At 36.4% G+C, this 21,056-nt stretch overlaps 1 protein-coding gene across 1 annotated transcript in view; it reads left to right on the top strand.

Moving 5' to 3' along the window:
* LOC120637261 overlaps nt 1–21,056 on the top strand; it is a 116,968-nt gene that overhangs the window by 85,110 nt on the left and 10,802 nt on the right. The window contains exons 2-3 of the mRNA XM_039909003.1: nt 187–410; nt 19,744–19,888. Coding sequence (XP_039764937.1) covers nt 187–410; nt 19,744–19,888 — 369 coding nt within the window. The remainder of the gene's footprint in view (nt 1–186; nt 411–19,743; nt 19,889–21,056) is intronic.

Here is a 21,056-nt window from a genome sequence, read left to right as displayed (position 1 = left end):
AATTTGACTTTGAATTTTATAAAAAGCGTTACTTGCGTGCTCTACAAATTGTTTTTACGCGATGGTTTTCTACCGTCGGTGGCCCGTTAATTAAGTCTTTAAAAACTCTAATATGTACTTAACTAAGTTTTAGTAAGAAGTTTTGACAGAGCTATTTTTTAAATAAAACAATTTCATTGTCAACAGATTATATGGACTCGCTATGCAAGGACCATTTCCTACAGCGACAATACCGGAAATTGGATGGCGGAGTCTTATGGTCCCGCAATGAGCGTAACCTGGACTGCACGGTCACGTTCCAGACGCACAGCATTCTGCAGCGTTTTATGCTGCACTTCGACCTACTGCAGCTCGATTGCAACGACCACCTCTACGTGTACGATGGCGCACACGCCACCGCACCACCGAAGGTAGATTATCCCTTATAGCATCTCTTTGTAGCACCTGTAAACATAACCTATAATAAATAAATAAATAATGATAAACAAATATACTACGACAATACATACATCGCAATGTAACCCAAACTAAGCGTAGCTTGTGTTATGGGTACGAAGTAGACTGAGGAATATTTTTATGAATAATATATAGAAAAACATTAATGCTCATCAAATAAACATTTTCCAGTAGTGCGAATCAAACCCACGGCCTGGGGCTCAGAAAGCAGGGTCGCTGCAAACTGCGCCAATCGGTCGTCAAAAATAATGACGTCCATTATTCTTAAAAGGTTTAGACATTTATCAAGGTTCAGTGAAATATACATAACTTTAGTACTCATTACTATACTAGCTATTGCCCACGAACCGTTTGTTTTTTTGGGATAAAAGGAAGGCTCCGTCCTTTCGATTTACTCTTTGCCAAAAATGAAATTGATTGGTTGCTTATTTAGGGCGTGAAGGAAGAACAAACAAACACATTTTCCTATTCATAATATTAGTTAGGTTTTCGTTTGGAAAATGCAAGGAGATACGTTTATATTTACAGGAGCGTATGTTAAAATAAGTAAATATAAATAACGGAATTGCTATAACCGCTCGAATACAAAGGCTTTACGTTCTGTAGATTCGCATGAAGCTGAATATCGAATAGTGTCATCCCAAACAGAGCTTCCGTCTTGAAAATGCAATGTAGTTATGAAAATTTAGCTCAATTTGCCTTACTCCGCAAAATGCAGGAGATTTGTATGGTGTAATTTATAATTTCTTCAATCTTTACACTCCACACCAAATAGATTTTCGGCAACGTACGTTAACAACTATTCATTGTAAAGTCTCCTGAGGATGCCTTGGTTTTGGAAATAAACGTGCGTAGAGTGCAAGTATAACGATTGAAGAAATTATAAATTACACCATACCGATTCTCCTGCTTTTCGCCGAATTTAGCAAATTAAGCTTAATATATCATGGAATTTTGCAAAGTAACGCCTGCAATATAGGTAACAAGTCATTATTTTCGTCAATGCATCAGTGCCATAATTTTTAAAAATATATTAGTACAAAACTTGGTGTCGATAACCTCTCTGTTCTTTCAATTTTTACTCATGCAGAAAAGAAAATATTACTGTACACGTGACACCAATAATATCTCTTACGACGTTTTTCGAATATTTTTTTATCCACCGTCGAAGCGTTCTTAAAAAAAACAATCAGTCAAAAAGCATACAATGCAAATCTAAATTGAAATCCCCCATTCAATCGATAGGATTATCGGTGGCTATTAAAATACCTTTCATATCATTTTACCTTTAATATATCACATAACGAGAGTTTTATCGATATCATTTCCAATTTGGAGAAATTCCAAGACGTCGCGAGCAGCAATTACGGCGGTACCGATTATTCCTTTTCGTATACCTCACCCCCCCGCGGACCCTCTTACTTCCGATCTCATCGCTAATTTATTAAATATGCCGGAGACGCTTTGCTTCGTCTATGCTAATGAGACTTTCTAAATGACAGATCAATACGGTAAGTCAAAGCTTTTCACGCTAAGCTTAGGTATATACTCGTAAATACAACTAGCTTTACCCTGCCACGCTTCGCTGTGGCACATTGTGATTGAATGGTCGAGAAAAATAGATAAAAACAATCGTTGATGCGTATTATATATCATGCTAAAATTTCAGCTCGATTTGTGCAGAACTTTTTGAGTTTTTGATGCGTACACAAACCAACATAACATTTTTATATATATAGATTTAATAAGCTTATATGCATTAAACATCTAGAATTAGGTTTGCCGTGTACTGACGGCTGATTAGAACAAAGTTGTCCCCCCCGTCCTTTTCTCGCGGCTGTCGTACGAAGCTAAGGGAATATAACAGAGAATGGGCTGTAGCGTTTTCTATGGTACTACTACCATCTACTGCTATCACTAACCCGTCTGCCCAGCGTGGTGATTATGGACTAAACCTCCCGTGCGTTGGGGGGGGCTGTTAGTCCAGCAGTGGACTGTTGTAGGCTATTGATGTCAATACGATAATCAGATAAATCTGCATGCAGTAATTTATAATTTACTAGCCCGCGACTTCGTCTGCGTTTGATTTTGTTTTTTGATGTGGCATTAAATTTAGATGCAGTTCTAAAAAAATTTAAAGTACTCAGTATCGCTAAGCCTTGAATGAGGGGTTTACTGCTGTCCGCTGAGGAGTTCTGTCCTCTATCTTCAACCACAGTTTGGACAAAATTAAACACATATTATAACGTCTATAGTACAAAAATAATTATTTAAATGTTATGGTAGAAATCGTCAAACACTATCATCCCCTCTCCAAAAGGAACCGATCTTAATGTCGGGATAAAAAGTATCCTAAATATATTACTTCTAACACTTCCAAAAATATGTGTACAAAGTTTCATGAGGATCGGTAAAGTAGTTTTTGCGTGAAAGCGTAACAAACAAACTTACATTCACATTTATAATATTAGTAGGGATTTCATCTTTAAGCACATACCTACTACACTGCAGGTGTTGCAAAATACGTCATCTACGTAGTTTTCTTCGACACTAAACCATCTTAAGATATGTTGACCACAAAATTGCTAAGTTAGCAAATTAGTTGTTTCGGATGGACTGTAGCTTATATCTAAAGCTAAGAATCTCGCCAGGTGCCTCAGTGCTCGACGAAATGGCAGAACGTCCACATTAACCTCGTGCCTCGTGCATGGCTTAGAACTCAACCTAGGGTGACGTCTGATTTTATCAGTCATGGATTTATTTTGCTTTAAGTTATACGCTTCTATCCAATATTTGAGTTCATGTGTTGAAATGAACAAAGGCATCTTCAAAAAATTGCTGTTTTCAGGTTAATAATTGTCCAGATATTGTAAACCTTCAGGGGTTTTTTTTTATTTTACTGGTGACCTCATTGTTATGATGAAAAGTATTTCCAATTTATCGACGTAAATGTTTAGTGACGTAATAGTTATGGGTATGGCGCCCCGCCGCTTTGAGTCGCTTACACTTACTATAGGATTTGTGTTATACTCCGTTTTCCCGTAACGCATAAACATCATCTACACATATGCTGGTAAATTTGTGGCGGTTTCCACATTATTTAACTAGATGGCGCCACAAATATCGTGCATTGCGCTACCAATGTGTTCACAAATAATGACGGTATATAGAACATCCAAAGATGAATGATGATGACTTTGGTTCCCGAGCACGATCAACAATCACGGAGGAAGATCTTCCTATTAGTACGGTCGAACACATCACTATAGCTTCCGTACAAATGTCAGCTATTTTCATATATTTAACAATTATTATTTAACAATAATAATTATTATTTATTTTGTAACTATGACCCATCTACACTATTTTATAACAAAAAATAAATCCAAAAATTACACGAGATATGAATATCTTAATATATATAAATCTCCTGTCACGATGTTTGTCCGAGATGGACTCCTAAACTACTTAACCGATTTTAAATTAAATTGGCATACCGTCAGCAGTCTGGTCCAACTTAAGAGATAGGATAGCTTAGATCTTTAATTATAGTCGCAATTTTATTTTATTGCAAATTATTTGTCTATAATTAATTGACAGTCACATGTTATATATATACTACTATACTCATTGAAGGCTTAGCGATACTGAATACTTTAAAAACAATATCAAACGCAGACGAAGTCGCGGGCAATAGCTAGTTTAATATATAAAATAGTTACAAATTAGAATTTCTGCCTCCAGGCAGCCCTACATGGAGTTTAGTATATAGCTTGTATATTGGAGAGTCGTATCTATTTATGAATGCCTTCAGTATGCCGTTACTGCTTACCCACGTTTTTTCCATCAATGATGCTATTCGTTTCGTTTTATTTTATTTAAAAATGCCACATCAAAAAACAAAAGTGAATAGAAGCCGTTGCGCACTTAAACTGGGTCGCCAGTCAACATGTAATTACAAAATATGTATATTTACCGTAGCTATACAATACTAACAAACCGTAAAGTGTCGCTAAGTATATGCAACAAGCGGTAGAAGAAAATATACTATTCACGAGGAGTATGGTAATAAGATACCGCGCCGGTCGTCAGATGTCCCCGCGCCTGCTTAATAATTAACACGAACCTGCGAAGACGACCTCCGCAAATTTTAAATTCAAATGCCCGAAGTTGGGGTCAGCGAGACACGAACAAAGGGATATCCCACCTTTTGTCGAAAACGACGATGGAGTCCTAAGTGGTTTTCTCTTGCGTCTCGCTTTTGTTTGTCCCACCTTGTCTATGCTAGCATTAAAAAGCATAAAGATTTGTCTTTAAACTTGCTTCAAATTTAAATCCGCGCTACAATCTGCCATTCTATGGCATGCAAATTATAACTACACCTTAATTATAAAATTATTTTTCCATTTTATACAAAATGTCAGAAAATTAAGGTATCAAAACTGTGAAATTAAATAACAATGTCATCTTAAAATTATATAATAGGTATAAAGTAAACCAAAATATGATATATATATATATATATAAAATATATATAATAACCTTGAAAAAGGAATCAATGAGGTTTGCAAATTTTTCGATGGTGATTTATATTTTATTTTATTAAATAAACAAATATACTACGACAATACACACATCGCCATCTAGCCCCAAAGTAAGCGTAGCCTGTGTTTTTTTTTTTTGGTTGGCCAACAGCTTTAAATTAAAAAAAAAAAAACAATTTAAAGTAGCTTATACAGTATGGAAACGAAATGTTCAGCTACTTATAGGTAAACACCGCATGCAATAAATAGTTTTAAACTATCTTACAACTACTCAAACAAATACAACAAATGACTGTAAATGTTGATGTTGGAAAAGAGCAACTACTGAGTTTCTTGCCGGCTCTTTTCGGCAGAATCTGCTTTCCGAACCGGTGGTAGAGTCACTACAAACAGACATACGTTTGACGTTTCAAAAGTGCTTATAAAGTAGGCCTACTTGAAATAAATGAATTTTGAATTTTGAAACAAGATAGAGGTATATCCAGTGTAGGGCTGGGTACTGATGATGGGTCTATTCAATGAACTCTTCAAAAAAATTACAGAAATTCAGATTGCATACTACTATCGCATAAATATGCATTATCAAATATTTCATTATTCAAATAGGCAAACAGATGGCACTTTTGATGCGTTGATTATATACAAAATGTCTACATAGCAGTGAGTAGTGATGGCGATAACTACATTCGTTAACTTAAAACTAAAGCTACGAGGGTTCCAAACGCGCCCTGGTCTAAGAAGAAGCCCACGATAAAATTAGCCGGTTGTTCTTTTTGTTATCACCATCTCACATTGTCATTTTAAAATATTTAAGAAGCAACCTGGTAGAGCAATTCTTCGCACCTAAACTTTTTTATCGTTTACGTAATCCTTTATACTCTCGTAGGACTTTTCTATAAGCTTTCGCTTAATACAAGTTTTGAAATTTTTTAAAGACATCCCCAATATTAACGCTATGCGTAATGATAACGCTAACACACAACATAATGTCACGCCCGATAAATTGGGAAGGGTTACGCAGATGTATTCAGTTTATCACGGTACACCCTTATTTTCTTTCAAAGTCAGCAATAGTTGTATATTTTTCGCGACTGGTGGCTGGTTGTAGCACATTAAAGATTTACACCAAAATTTACAGTTGGTATAACATTTATTTCAGGAGTTTTTTTTTCTTGGACAACATATTTAAAAAACAAGGCATTTACTTATAAAAAAATATTCTTGTAGCTAGTGACATAGTCTATATTTTAATCCAGTAAAATAATATTTCAGCATACAGCAAACAAGAAACTAATATTAGTCTAATATTAGTAGTAGAAACAGATTTCGCGCATCTATAAACGTAACTCTTACCAACTTATAACAACGCATTGTATGCCGTATTTAGTACAAAAATTAAAAGGTGATTTTAGGATTTTTATTAAAAGAAGAGGAATACAATATAAATCCTTATAAAAAAGAAGACGAAAATTATTATTATATTACCGTGTACCTATACTATAAAGCATAATATTTTGATACATCATTAAGTAGATAAAAGTATCTGTAGAATTAAAGTATGGTGCCAAGCTGTTAAGGGAGGGGAGTTTACGTCTATGAGGTACCTGTGCGGCTTATATTTTGGCATTTCCTTTCGTCCCATAGCTAACGCGGGCGAAACCGCAAGTCCTAAATAAACACAATATTATTCGCTTTAGAAACGCGGTCAACCTGTGATCAAAGGTAGTGAGGGCTTACTCGCATGGGGAAAAACGCTGAGCATGGCGAGACCCCTTCGAAGTAGAACGTACGAAAACGACTTATATTAAGTACTGACGGTCCCCCGCGACTTGGTCGACGAATGAATCAAACTTTAAACATACTCGTAGATGTCGCAAACTTTTTTTCGATCAAAAAGGGAATTTCGCTATTGCATAGTTTTGGCCTTACATATTAACCTCAAAGCATCGCACATATCGGCAGCTCACAAAAGTAATATTTTTACTTATTTATGCAACATTTTTCATTAATGATCTGCTTTTTTTGGTTGTGGCGCATCTAAAAAAAAAAAGATTTTTCCTATTCGCACCACTAGTTCCTGAGATTAGCGCGATGAACCAAAGAGACTCTTCAGCTTCATAATATTACTAGCTGTTGTTTAAGTTTTAAAGCATATTTTTAAGTTGTGTGTAAAAAAATTAGGTGTAGTTTTAAAAGCTAACTTTTTCAAACTCGCGGTAACTTCTACTTTTGATGTCCGATTGGAATAAATTAAAATGTTTTTTTTTAATTTACCAAACAACCAACCAACATAACAAACAAACAAATCCTTCCTTTTTATAAAATTAGTATACAAGTACCTACCGATTTAATTTTGCCACAAGATAACTTATAGTTTCTTTTTTTTTTATTTAGTATCCCTTACTTCCTTGCATTATATCGTCTATTTTAACTTGTCAATGTTAAGGTACATAGAAAATGTATAATATTCATTATTCAGGTACCTCGAAGGTATTCAAGTTATAGCGGGTCTTACCTTAATCATAGGTAAAAATCACTACACGCAATATAATCAACGTAATCCAAAACCTTCTGATCACAGATTTAATATAGCATGCTATCCTTGTCCTAAACATTGCCAAGTTATTAACTTCGGACTGGTAATGTGAAAATATATCGACAGAAAAACTCATTATCGAAGGACTTCTGGACCAATCTGGGAATCACACCAGGGTCCTTGTGATCCGTAAGCTAACCTCTAGGCAACCGTGGAGTAAACACGACAATTGTGTTCTCCCGTGTGCAAACCCACCCGTGTGCGGTAAATTCTACACTTTAATTTTCTATTCAATGCTGTCAGCGTTTAAAGTTTAAAGTATGAATACTTTATACTTTGCTAAAAAGGGAGCGGCTTCTCTCCGCAAAAATAAATTGCTGGCTTCGCTTTAATGGAACATTTTTCATCATCATTCCTTAATTTGAGGGATTTGTTGGACTGAGCTGAATGTGTCAATGAAAAATATTCTTTTATTCTTTACTCCCTCTTATTTCGCTTCATGTCTTTTGAAATAAAAGCGTATTATTCTTTAAGTTTAATAAACGCGTATTATTCTATTGGATACTGGCAGCGGTGGTAGCTCAGAAGCGGTGATAGCCCAGTGGGTAGGACTGCGACTTCACCCTCGGGGGGCCGACTTCAAATCCCCCCTGACTTTTCTAAGTTATATGCGCTTTAAGCAATTGAAATATCACTGGCTTCAATGGTGAAGAATAACATCGTGAGGAAACCTGCATGCCTGAGAGTTCTACATTATGTTCTCAAAGCCGCGTGTGGATTCCACCAATCCGCACTGGGCCAACATGGTGATTAAAAGCGGGAAATCAAAATTTTTTTGAGGTTTTGTATATTTATTTAAATTATATATGTATTTGTATCTTTACATTTTGGTATTTATGTATATCTATCAACACTCTTGGCACTACCCCGTTCTCTTGCTGTAAGTCCTATCTACAAAGGTTGCCTGTAAGAGATTGCTTACAGCAATAAGGCCGCCTTTGCATGTCTACATTGTGTACTGTATATTCCTTACTGTTTCTTTTCCTGTATGTTATACGTGCAATAAAGTGTTTCTTCTTCTTTTCTTCTTCTTTTCTGCAACATTTTTCTTTAATAAATATACAACTAGACCGTAGTCTACCACGCTGGCCTAGTGCGGATTGGTGGATTCGCTTTAAATAATTGTAGGAAATATAGAAAAAAAAACATTCAGTCGAACAGAAAACCTCCTCAATTTTTAAGTCGGTTGAAAATTACAAGTTAAAAGTGAGACGTGCGTTTGGGGTATCAAACTTGGTCCTCGACAGGGCTAGGCTAAGCTATCACGACTTTACAACATCAGAGAGAAAAAATAGTTGAGAATTCCAAGGAAGTATTATAATGACCAATTTGTTGGAACTGAGCTAAATCCGCATTTCAATTCCTTGGCTAATTTGGCAGCTAAAACACTTCTTGGACTTGGTTTTAAGAAACTTTTGGTAAGTTTGAACAAGCATCGCTACTTGCGGCTACCGTTGGAAATGGAAATTTGTAATTGTTACTCCAAATTGGAGAAGGCTGCGACGTTTTATTGGTCACGTCGACTTCCGAGAAACGGCCTGAAATGTTTATGGAAATACTTAACAATTTTAGGAATTGTCCTTTAAGCTTCTTTGTTTTCCGTTTGATTTCGAGTTTTGATGGCTTCCTAAGTTTATAAATGCCCTTGTATTTTTGAATTGTATGGTTGTGCAGATATAACCATTAATTTTTCATTTGCCAAATCATGATACTACTAGGTTAAACTAACTTTAACTGTTATTAATATGTTTATTATGCGTACTTTCATAATGTTATGTCCTACAGGATCTTGGTATGGCAAAACTGCTGATATCGAAACTATATTTATATTGCAGAAAAGAGCTGTACGATTAATATATAAACTTAAATCACGCGAATCCCTCCGTGAGACATTTAAAGGTATAGGTATACTTACTGTAGCTTCAAAATATATTTATAATAATATATTTTTAATGTTGCCCGCGACTTCGTCTGCGTTTGTTTTTCGATGTGACATTAAATTAAGTTGTACTTAGTTCTAAAAATAATTTAAGTATTCAGAATCGCTAAGCCTTAAATAAGGGGTTTGCTGCTGTCCGCTAAGGAGTTCTGTCCTCTATCTCCAACCACAGTTTCGGCAAAATTAAACACATATACCTCTATAGTACAAAAACAATTATTCAAATCGGTTATAATTATTCGGAGTTATGGTGTAAAATCGTCGAACACTTTCATCCCCTCTCCCGAAGGAACCGAGCTTAATGTCGGTATAAAAAGTATCCGATATTACTTCTAACACTTCCAAGAATATGTGTACAAAGTTTCATGAGGATGGGTTAGTAGTTTTTGCGTGAAAGCGTAACAAAAAAACTTACATTGACATTTATAATATTAGTAGGGATAGTATATGTAAGACAACATATTAGTCTTTATAAACAAACAGATGCACAACCATCATCATCCACCCATTACCGGCACACTATAGGGTTGGTCTGCTTTAGAATGAGAAGAGTTTAGGCCCACAGTATTAAGATCACACAGAATCCTCATTCAGCCATTATTGCATGCAGTGCATTGAGTCCAAAAACAGTGAAAACGCCTCGCGCACATCACACTTCACACCCGCGGAATGTTGCTAGCTTACAATCTTACAACATTAGAGTTAAAATAATTACTGTCATCGCAAAATAATATCGAGTAGTGACTAGCCTGTTCAAGAGACACTACTTAGTGGTATGGTTTTTGATGTTTCAATATTAGTCGTGTACACGGTTTCTGTAAGGTATTAAGGCCGTACTCTAAGTGCGGATTGGTGAACTCCAAACGTCCTTGAGAACATTATGGAGAACTCTCAGGCATGCAGACCATGTGGTTTTGCTGTATTTTCCTTCACCGTTTAACCAAGTTATATTTAATTTTATATTTTTTTTAATGCATAATAATAAAATTTGTCCTGTCTTGTATCGAAAGGGTTTTTTTTGTAATATGGACCTTTGAAATGTGGATCGAAAGTATAATTTTTCATCCTACAGTCGCTATAAGACTGTTGTAAAAAAAGCATAGGGCGTATTCAGCATCGGTGGTAGCTTAGTAGCTTAATGGTCAAAGCGCTCAAGCCGCGATTGCCAGAAAGTTGCAGGTTCGAATCCAGTCGGTTTCGGAATTTTTATATGCTTTTAATAGAATTATAAAATTGATATTCTCTCCAAGTGTAAATAAATTGATATTTAGGTTGCATAAATTAAATTTAAAATGCACATAACTCAAAGTTAGTGCGTTCTGGAGATAAAACTCTGTGCTCCCTAAAGTGAAACCGAAGCCTTTACCACTAGGCTATCACTGCTATGATTATGACTTCATTAATAATCGTAAATAAAGCTTATTACAAAGCGTAATCCTTCACAGCGCATTCTTGAAGCCGGTTTAACGTTAGCTCATTATTTGTTCTTCTCATGCTAATTAACTCTTTGTACTCCGCACTCGGAGTAATGTGTTCATAAAAGTTAACATTTGCTTTCCCTTCGTGAATTTCTCTCGTTTTAATATCCTAATTTGGGTACCAACAGAAAAATTTTAATGCATTGTACTAACTTTCAGTTATAACGTTTTTTTTATTACACCGCGGACAGTGCGTGCTCCAGTGATGGGACTTACGGCTCTGAAACGTGGTTGCCCACTATGGGCCTCATAAGAAAGCTCAGAGTCACTCAGCGGGCGATTAAGAGGGCAGGAGACAAAAATTATATCCCCCCATTATAATTAACGTGTGACCCTTAAGTATTTTTAATTCGTACTGGAGATTACCCTATACCCTTTATGCACCATGATAAATTTTTATCGTTTAATTACCACGGGCAGGAATAATTGAGATAATTATTCCTGCCCATAGTAATTGTCCCAAGGTGCTGGAATGGCAGCCCCGTACTGGTAAGCGCAGCGTTGGTCGACCCCCAACGAGGTGGACAGACGACATTAAGCGCGTCGCAGGTAGCCGTTGGATCCAAGCGGCTCAGAATCGTGGAACTTGGAACTCCCTACAAAAGACCTATGTCCAGCAGTGGACGTCTATCGGTTGATGTGATGATGATGGTAATGAAACATCGTAAAGAAACCTGCATGCCCGTGAGTTCTCCATAATGTTTTCAAAGGTGTGTGGAGTCCACCAATCCGCACTGGGCCAACGTGGTGGACTACGGCCTTAACCCCTTTTCATTGTGGGAGGAGACCCTGTAGTGGGCCGGTGTGATGATGATGATAATCTGATTATTAGGTATGCCAAGGCTGGACAAAGAAATGTGTTCTGTAGTGCAATAATGGAACATTATTAAAACCCTCGGGACATAAAACATGAAGTGGGTTTCTCTCGACCACATTATGGACTAACAACAAAGACCTTAATTTAAGCCAACCAAGCGGTAAAAGAAACAATGAGGGTGTAAATATAACTAGAAAGTTAAATAGAATAAAGCAGACCGCGGCGTATGTTGCTTGTTAGGCTGATTCACACTGCACGGGCTAACCGCGCCGTTTCTCCTGCGGCTGGCCGCTTATAGGTTGTAGTCACTAATCATAATTCGTAAGTATTATGATTGGTGACTAATTACATACGTTATAACAATACACCCCACCAATCGGTTTCTCTCGGTTTTCCTAATCCTAAGGTTGTCCGAAAGAGATCGCTACTAAGCGATAGGATGCCTTTTGTATCCTACTTTTTAAGTTTCCTCTTGTTGTGTAAATTTTTTTCTTTCTTTTTGTGGTGTACAAACAAAGTGTATAAATAAAAAAATCACCTGCATATTTGCCACCTCTCTCATACGTTAGACGATTATAGAGCCTAGACCCTTAGACTGCATCATCACTTACCAACAGATGAGATTGCAGTCAAGGGGTAACTTGTATTGGAATAAAAAAAAACAAAAAGTCCCACTGCGCTGCTCTAAGGTTTTAGTGGGCTTCCACGACTATGATTTATCAAATAAGTGAGTGACCATTACCACAATGGATGGCTTAACGTCCTCCAAGACGCACGGGGAGTGACACCGCCAGTTTCCTAACTTAGCGCTGGAACTTATCATTCTTTTACAGAAAAACTTAATACCTAACAAGTTTTGGCCCGATGTAATAGACTCGATTCCAGGATTGTGATCCGTTACGGTAGTATGTTTGTACGTAAGATTTATGCGTTAGTGTACCGAGCGGTTTGCATTGTTGTATGAATGCAATCTTACAATTCACCGGAAACAATGTTGCGGATTCCTTAGAGAGCGGGACAAAGGTTTACGTTAAACATGAACTCCTATCCTGTCCTTAGCTAACAAAGTTGAATGTCTGTGTTAATAACTTTGCAACTCGAGACAGTTCCAAGCTTTGATTATACTGAAATGTGATCCAGCTCAATTTAACACTAGCTTCTGTATGTTGAGGCAAAAATCAAGAAACGCAGGCATTCGTCGCAGACGTACTGACAGTCAGCTAGGGTAAATATTTTTCGATGCACCAGTGGTGCTTACGGTGTTTACAAGGTTTTAGGAAGGAATTAAGGTGGTCATGAAATTGAAGTGTGAACAACCAATCTCTATTTAGCATGAATACACCGTGAGCTAAGGCAAAAATCACGAAACGCAGATCCTTGTCACAGATCAGAAACAATCAACTTGTGATGATAGGGCAGACTCCACGCTTGCGTACCCTTAAGCCTAGAAGGCAAAGTGAGGGTGGATCAGTGTAATAATTATTCAGACTTCATCTTTACGTACCAGTTGTGAGGCATTTACTCATATGTGTTGGATTCTGAATTCGGATTATCCCATCGAATCTTCTACCCTATAGTATATAGTTATGTAAAAATATCTATTGTAATATGATCTTTTACTGACTTCGGTGAGGTTCTTTTAGGTCCCGGGTTCGAACCCAGGCAGGACAGTTTGGTATTTTGCATCTACGTTGGTGGTAGGCTTAATCTGTGGCTATTTACCCATAAAGATGTTCTGCCAAGTGATTTGGCGTTCCGGTACGAGGTCCCGTAGAAGCCAAATAGAGGTATTGGATAAATACAAATGCAATACCCCTAAGCTCAAACCGCTACAATCATAGACAGTATCATAACTTTCGTTACTGGCCCACTACAGAACACGGGTCTCCTCACACGATGATTAGGGGTTAAGGCCGTAGTCCACCACCCTGGCCCAGAACGGATTGGTAGATTCCACACACCTTATCCTTCACCGTTGAAGCAAGGGATAATTTTAATTACTGAAAACGCACTTAACTTAGAAAAGTTAGAGATGCGTGCCGGGCTGGCAGTATGTTTGTACATACCCTGGCCGTCAAAAGCTAACTTATACTGGATTTTAAGAGATGGGTATGATAGAAACGCGCGGCGTGGCAATCGTTGTGTACACAGCCTTACAACTCAGTGGAAACAATGTTGCGGATTCATTACCGAGAGCGAGACAAAGGGCGAAGTTCCACCTGCACCCCTATCCTGCCTCAACTATGCGCTCGAATATCTGCGACAATAACTTCGCAACTCGGGACAATGTGCGCAACTCCCGACTACTTTAACTCCGGGGTAATGCGAAAAGCCGCGTTCTCATTGTGCAAATTCCTATGTGCATATATGACGTCACATTTGCGTGAAAGTTACTTGCATGAGATCACCTGGAGACTAATCGATACTAATGTTATAAAGCTTGAGAGTTGGTTTTGTGGGACGCGCTAATCTCAGGAACTATTGGTAGTACTGATTAATAGGCAAAAGAATATTAAGTAAAGCGCAAGTTGCTTTTATGTTCAACAGATGGCGCTGTTTAAATAGTATCTCTCTCTCAAATTCAAAGCAATCGATGAAGAGCTTCAGCAGGAGAATTAACATTTGAACAAACTAAAAATCATTTTTAAAGTTCGCGTTAGGGAAATATAATGAGAGTTTTTTTTAGAAGCGCGCGCGTTAAATTTTGTTTTTCAATAAAAGGTTTGACACTGTAAACTTCTGTGTTTCTGTAACACTGTAAAGTCTGCGGGCTTATTCCGGTGATTTAATTGATTCAATTGTACTAACAAAAATCTAAAATTTAAATGATGGAATTTGGTTTTTCGATAGTGAGATAACTAGATAAATCTTTCAATGTATTAAATACTTTTTTGTATAGTTAGAATAGTTTTTTCCACAAACGCAGAATAAGGTGAAAGATACCGGCTCTTCTCGGTAGAATCTGCTTTCCGAACCGGTGGTAGAGTTACTGCAAACATACATACTTGACGTTTCAAAAGTGCTTATAAAGTAGGCCTACTTAAAATAAATGAATTTTGAATTTTGATAACATTTTCGAAAAGATTTTTAAGTTACGCCGAATAAATATATAACTTCTAACGCGCGTACATAATACATTTTTTTTCAATTACTTATATACATATTATTATGATAGCTAAACGAGACAATATATGTAAAATGGCAAATGTATGGATGGAAAAATGTAAACTAAAACCTAGACCGTTTTTTTTCAGTAACAAAAGCTGTCGATGCGAAGTTAGTTGACAAGTTCGAACTTAAGAGCACTTATTCATAGGGTCAATGCTCAGTGGAGTAAGTGCGGGCGTGCGTCTAGGAGTCTCTTACAAGTTACAAGTTGTAGGAGCGTCTGCAGCGAACGCCGCCTGAATTTCAAATAGCTGCAGTCCGAGCTAATCCACCCTTAAATGTGTTTAAATTTGTGGAGCGCAGTTCCCTCGGAGACAACAGCGCCTCAGATATTTAAGCCCCTTTGTTTAGGGTTGCCCTAAGAGTACAGAGTAAGCCTCTGAATTTTTGTTGACTCCTAAAGACTGTTTAATTGTAAAATTATATTGAAAAAGAGCAATCTGCTGAGTTTCCTTTCGGCTCTTCTCGGTAGAACCTGCCATCTAAACTAGCGGTAGAGTGACTAGACTAGACTGACTAGACGTTTCAAAACTGCTTATAATCTAGATCTGCTGAATAAATTGATTTTTAATTTGGTGTTTGGTGAAAAAAAATTCTTCAATCATCACAAGCTATGATGCGTTCATTCTTTGTTCTCTTTATTGCGAGCAGATTACAGCATTTAGATAACATCACTAACCATTTAAAGAATATAAGCTTTTCGTATAAACATACCTACTCAGAAAATGAAAAAAAAAAAAGTTTAGATGAAATAAGAATTTTGCCAAGAATTTAAATTTGTGGCAACCCTAACCCAGTCCTCTTAAGTGCCTCTTCTAACGCCTACATCTCCTTTTAGCGGGATAAATAAATCTCGGGCTCTTTTCCTTGGTTTTAAAAAATGCTGGTGTTTTATTCTCATTTTATAACGACAATTTTAGTTGCCTCATAATATTATCTTTCTTTAATGTAATTTTCAGTAGGTACTAAAGAAATGTAGATAAGGTAAAACTTTCATTTTGGCAAAATCACATTGACATTGTCAGCCCACAACCGGCCCACTTTCACCGGTTACACCGGTTAACCGGTTACATCAAATAATTAAAAACAAGAATACAGGAAAAATACTTGTGAACTAATATAGGCTGTAAGGGCGGCTTTATAACTGGTAGTGATCTCTTACAGGCAACAAGATGATGATTATGATTACACCGGCAACCACGTAATTCAGACCGGATTTATAGCATTGCACCAATGCTGCTAAGCGGCAGAAATAAGAATTGTGGCAGTACTTTCTCGTTTGAGCGTTGTCAAAGAAAGCTCTCCTTCTATTAAAATCAAGCTACTTTCTCCAAAAAAAAAACAAACAACTCACTGCAAACTACACTCGCCACATAAATATACCATCTTTAAAACTATTTCAGCATCCATTCAATTGTGGGAATTTCTATATATAAATAAATATACTATGACATATACACACATCGCCATCTAGCCCCAAATCCAGCGTAGCTTGTGTTATGGGTACTATAATGAATATTTTTATGAATATCATATACATAAATACTTATAATATACAGATAAACACCCAGACACTGAAAAACATCCATGTTCATCACACACACATTTTCATCGAACCCACGGCCTTGAACTCAGGGAGCATTTTTTGGTTTTTTAAATGTCTATATAAAATGCCTTGGTACCTAACTCTAAATCGAGAATTTCTTGAAGAATTTTAATAACAAACCCCGAGACCAATCTTTATTAAACTCCTCCGGTATAAAAGAGTGGAGAAAAAAGTAAAAGAGTGCTAGAGTCCGATGCAAGTAACGCCTTTGACGTAGGGCGTGAGGAGCGAGTAGGGTTGCCTCTTGTACTTTATGAGAAATAATTTAAAAACAAAACCGTAATCCGTAGTAGACATAATATGCAGAATTATAAAGGAGCTTTTTGCTTAATACTCTTAACCAGAGAGCTAACATATTAATTGATTTATTTATTATATTATTAATAAATAATAATTGATTTATTTTGGACAAATAACAATTAATACTATTTTTCTTGTTGTTTTTAGGTTATAAAAATTCGAATATTGATCATACTGATTCTCCTACGTTTCGCGGAGTACAGCAAATTAAGCTTTTTGCAGGTTTTCACAAAGTTCCCACATACTATCAACATTTGTTTACACAATGTATAAATATATGAATACCACAGCAATATAAAAGATGTCTTAAAAAAAAATCCATTCAAATTAACATCAATGATAAATTTATGTTTCTCTGTTTTTACTCGAAATACATTTTGGAGTCGTAATGACATTTCTTTTCAAAGAAGTACTACTGACTTACTAATGTAACCAAGTGTTCGAAACAGTTACCCTTGAGAATATATGATTTTTTACCGACTTGCCTTGGCCGGATCTAAGGAGTCGGTTAAAACTCACCCAAATTTTATGCACGATTGTCGATAAAAGAACAGTTTAAGAACAGTTACAATTGAGAACTTCCACCTTTTTTATTGCCTGTTAAAATAAGTTACTTTCGGTACAAGAGTGAGGTGGCAACCCTATAAAAGGGGAGGCTTGACACGGAGGTTCCGTCTAAATCCTAGAGCCCGTCACGTCGCCCGATCGCTCTCCCCGGGTGCCCGGAGTATGACAGCGATATAATACGCCGTCGCTCGCTAAGCCCCGTCGATGAAGGAAATATTGCCGGCGCCTGACCTGGGCTTCTCGATCTAGATAATATATTGGGCAGACGGGCAGTGCGTTGGGGATTTGGAGAGTATTATTTTTGAGGCTACAAAAGATTTAATAGAGACGATATGTTAGTTTTAGTTTGCAGCACGACATTAAGGATTTTATTCTTAGACTCATATTTAACTATGGCTTCTTACAAGTGTTTTTATTAGCTTTTTATTAGCTTCACTTGTATGTATGTTTGTATGTTTGTAACCGACTTCTTTGAGCGCGATTTTGACCCACTTTGAACGATCAGATTTGATTCAAACTTTGTAGACATATCGAGGACCGATGACAATACACTAATCTGAGAAGATTATTCCAATTTTCAATATAAAAAATAAGGGGCTTTTTAAGATATTATCAAAATAATAATCACTCTACTAATATCTGTCAATAAAATATTTATAACTATTGACACCTCGCACCCCACGCTTTTTTTACAATATTTTTTTTTTTATTCACACTATTATTAATTTATATTTATTGACATTTTTAACACTATTCTTAATTTAAATTTATTAAAATAATTTTCTATTTTTTAGTTCGGTTTTCTATAAAAAGCGTGTTTTTTAGTTTTTTTTAAACTATTATTTATTTAATTTTATTCCTATACAATTTAAACCTTGACTGCAATCTCACCTGATGTATAATAATCGTAATTAGTAGGTACTTGTATCTAATGAAACCTTTATAAATCCTTTCTTTTCAAAGTATATTACTACGTCAATCGGTGGGACTTTAATAAAAATAATGATTTTAGACGGGATTTTGTTTTGCCCTGAAATAGCTACTTTTCTTGTATAGTACTTAGTTATGTCATCGCAATATTTTTGCACATCAATGACCTGTTGTGACCTGTTGTTTACGCGCCTACACCATTTTCGAAGGAAATGCTACTGAAAGCGCGTTCGTTATTTCATATATTTATAAACCATCCACCCGGAATCTATTTTGAAATGTCAATGTCTTTTTACACATACATTTTTAACTACTTCTTCGTCTTCCATTTTAATTCGTGTGAATCGGTACAATAAATTGTAGAAAGATTTAGGAAAAAAACTCACCGAACACTTATCGTTGAGTTGAATTTTTTGTTTATATGACGCTTTGTCAATTCTATGTGCACTTGTAATTAAAGTGCATATCCGTCTGTGCACTTTTGCTGTGTGTTTTTGTGTGTTTGTGCTATATTTAAAAACATGTAATATGCTAGTTGATAGTGCTCTTGATAAAAAAAAATATATAAGTTTGATTTGTGCAACCAAACCCCAACACTTGTAAACGTTGCATCTAACGTATATTTCGTACTATATAAAAATTCAAAAGACGTCTGGACAAAGAACCAATCAGATAATTGGTTTATTCAATGCGATCTCCTCCAACTTCTCTTCTTGTTGTCCTACCACTCTTACGGCTCCTGTAGATCTTGATTTTCGTTAGTTTTTGTTTATATTCTTGCACTAGGACCATAAATCAACGCAATCTTTTCCAAGAAGTTCCAGATAATTACTTAAGCTTCTTTAATATTAGTAAAACAACAAATGGAGGCAAAAGAAGTTGAGAAAAAACCATCGACAATGTTCTACAGAGAAATGAAATAAAATGACAAAGAGCTGTAAATACAAAATAGTCAACAAATTGGTTGACTTAAAACTAATAAAAGGGTTTCCACAGATAAGTTTTATATAAACGAGGGTACCTGGTAGAACCCAGCAAAAATGCAGCAAACTAAAAATTAAGTTTACCTAGCATGCATCAGTTTATTACTAAGTTATACTAAGTTGCGCCGCACACTATTCATAATACCACAACATAAATCAATTTCGGGGTCATTGTAAACAGAATAAACAAGGCGAGAGACACGGATTACTAAATAATTAAATCTGTTCTTAGTTTTAGTTAAGGGTACGTGCAGAATCTTTTTATGCCTAGTTAATCGTAAGGGTACAATAAAATCTAACTTAGTTAGTAATGCCGGATTTTCGTTTCATAGTTCTCATCTAAATGTTGTTTGTTCCAGGCGGACCTATCCTGTCGCAATACAAAGCAGCAAGTCGGCGCGCTGTTCACGCGCAGCAACTTTGTCACCCTCAAGTACGTGACCGACAACTGGGGCACCGACGCCAACGGGTTTAAGCTCGTCATCACCGCCGTTAAGGACCCCAGTGAGTGCCACAACTGCTATAACTAGCATAAGCTATAATTTATACTGTGTGTGTATGGCTTACTCATCCTATGCTACAAGGCATAGCACAAATATCTTATTTGGTACTAGCGGACCCTCGCGGCTTCGTCCGCGTATGGCGCTATCGAGAAGCTAGAACAGATCTGTTGCTAATATCATAATTATCGTGGCTAGCTAATATACCTACTATTTTACGTGGTATACTGAGTTAGAAACATATTGTTTATCGGAATAAAAAGTATCCTATATGTTGACCCGGAATATCAGATACCGCTATACCAAATCTTATTTTAATCTGCTCAGTAGTTTGTCACGTGATGTCTGGACAGACAGACGGACAAGAATGAAATAAAAATCTGTTAGGAATCAGTATGATCGTACGATTACAAAGCATCCCCCGGTAAAAATTTTCTAAATATATTAAATGTACAGAAATCTTCCAGGTTCAATATTATTACAAGTATAGATATCACGTTTATTTATATATTATTATTAGAAATCACCCTGCTTTCTGAGTCTGAGGCAATACAAACATCGCCATCTAGTCCCAAAGTAAGCGTAGCTTGTGTTATGGGTACTGAGATAGCTGATGAATATTTTTTTATGAATATAATACACATAAATACTTATAATATACAGATAAACACCCAGACACTGAAAAACATTCATGTTCATCACACAAACAATTTCCAGTTGTGGGAATCGAACCCACGGCCTTGGATTCAGAAAGCAGGGTCGCTGCCCACTGCGCCACTCGGCCGTCAAACACTTATGAAACAACTTCGTCATCACCGTCAACACCGACGCCAACGGGTACAAGCTAATCATTGCTGACTTTAAGGACCCCATTGAGTTTCACAGCTGATGTGGCTAGTATAAGCTTAAGACCTCTCTAAGTGTAGGCTCCTCCTATGATATAAGGTACAGCACAAAGATCTTGTTTGGTATATTATTTTTAATAACTTCATTGTATGGAGACTTCTAATCCAATTAAAGGTAAGTATAGAATAAACACTTTATCTAGTTTAACTTATGGAACAACTGCATTTACACAAATGCGTGCAAACTCTTCACCATCAAATTAAAGTCCCTGGTGATTTACACTATGGCCAGTATAATCAATAGATTAATCTGTCCATGTTTAGACT

Source organism: Pararge aegeria, chromosome 3, assembly GCF_905163445.1.
Source record: "Pararge aegeria chromosome 3, ilParAegt1.1, whole genome shotgun sequence".
NCBI lineage: Eukaryota > Metazoa > Arthropoda > Insecta > Lepidoptera > Nymphalidae > Pararge > Pararge aegeria.
This window is presented reverse-complemented; position numbering and strand designations above follow the sequence as displayed.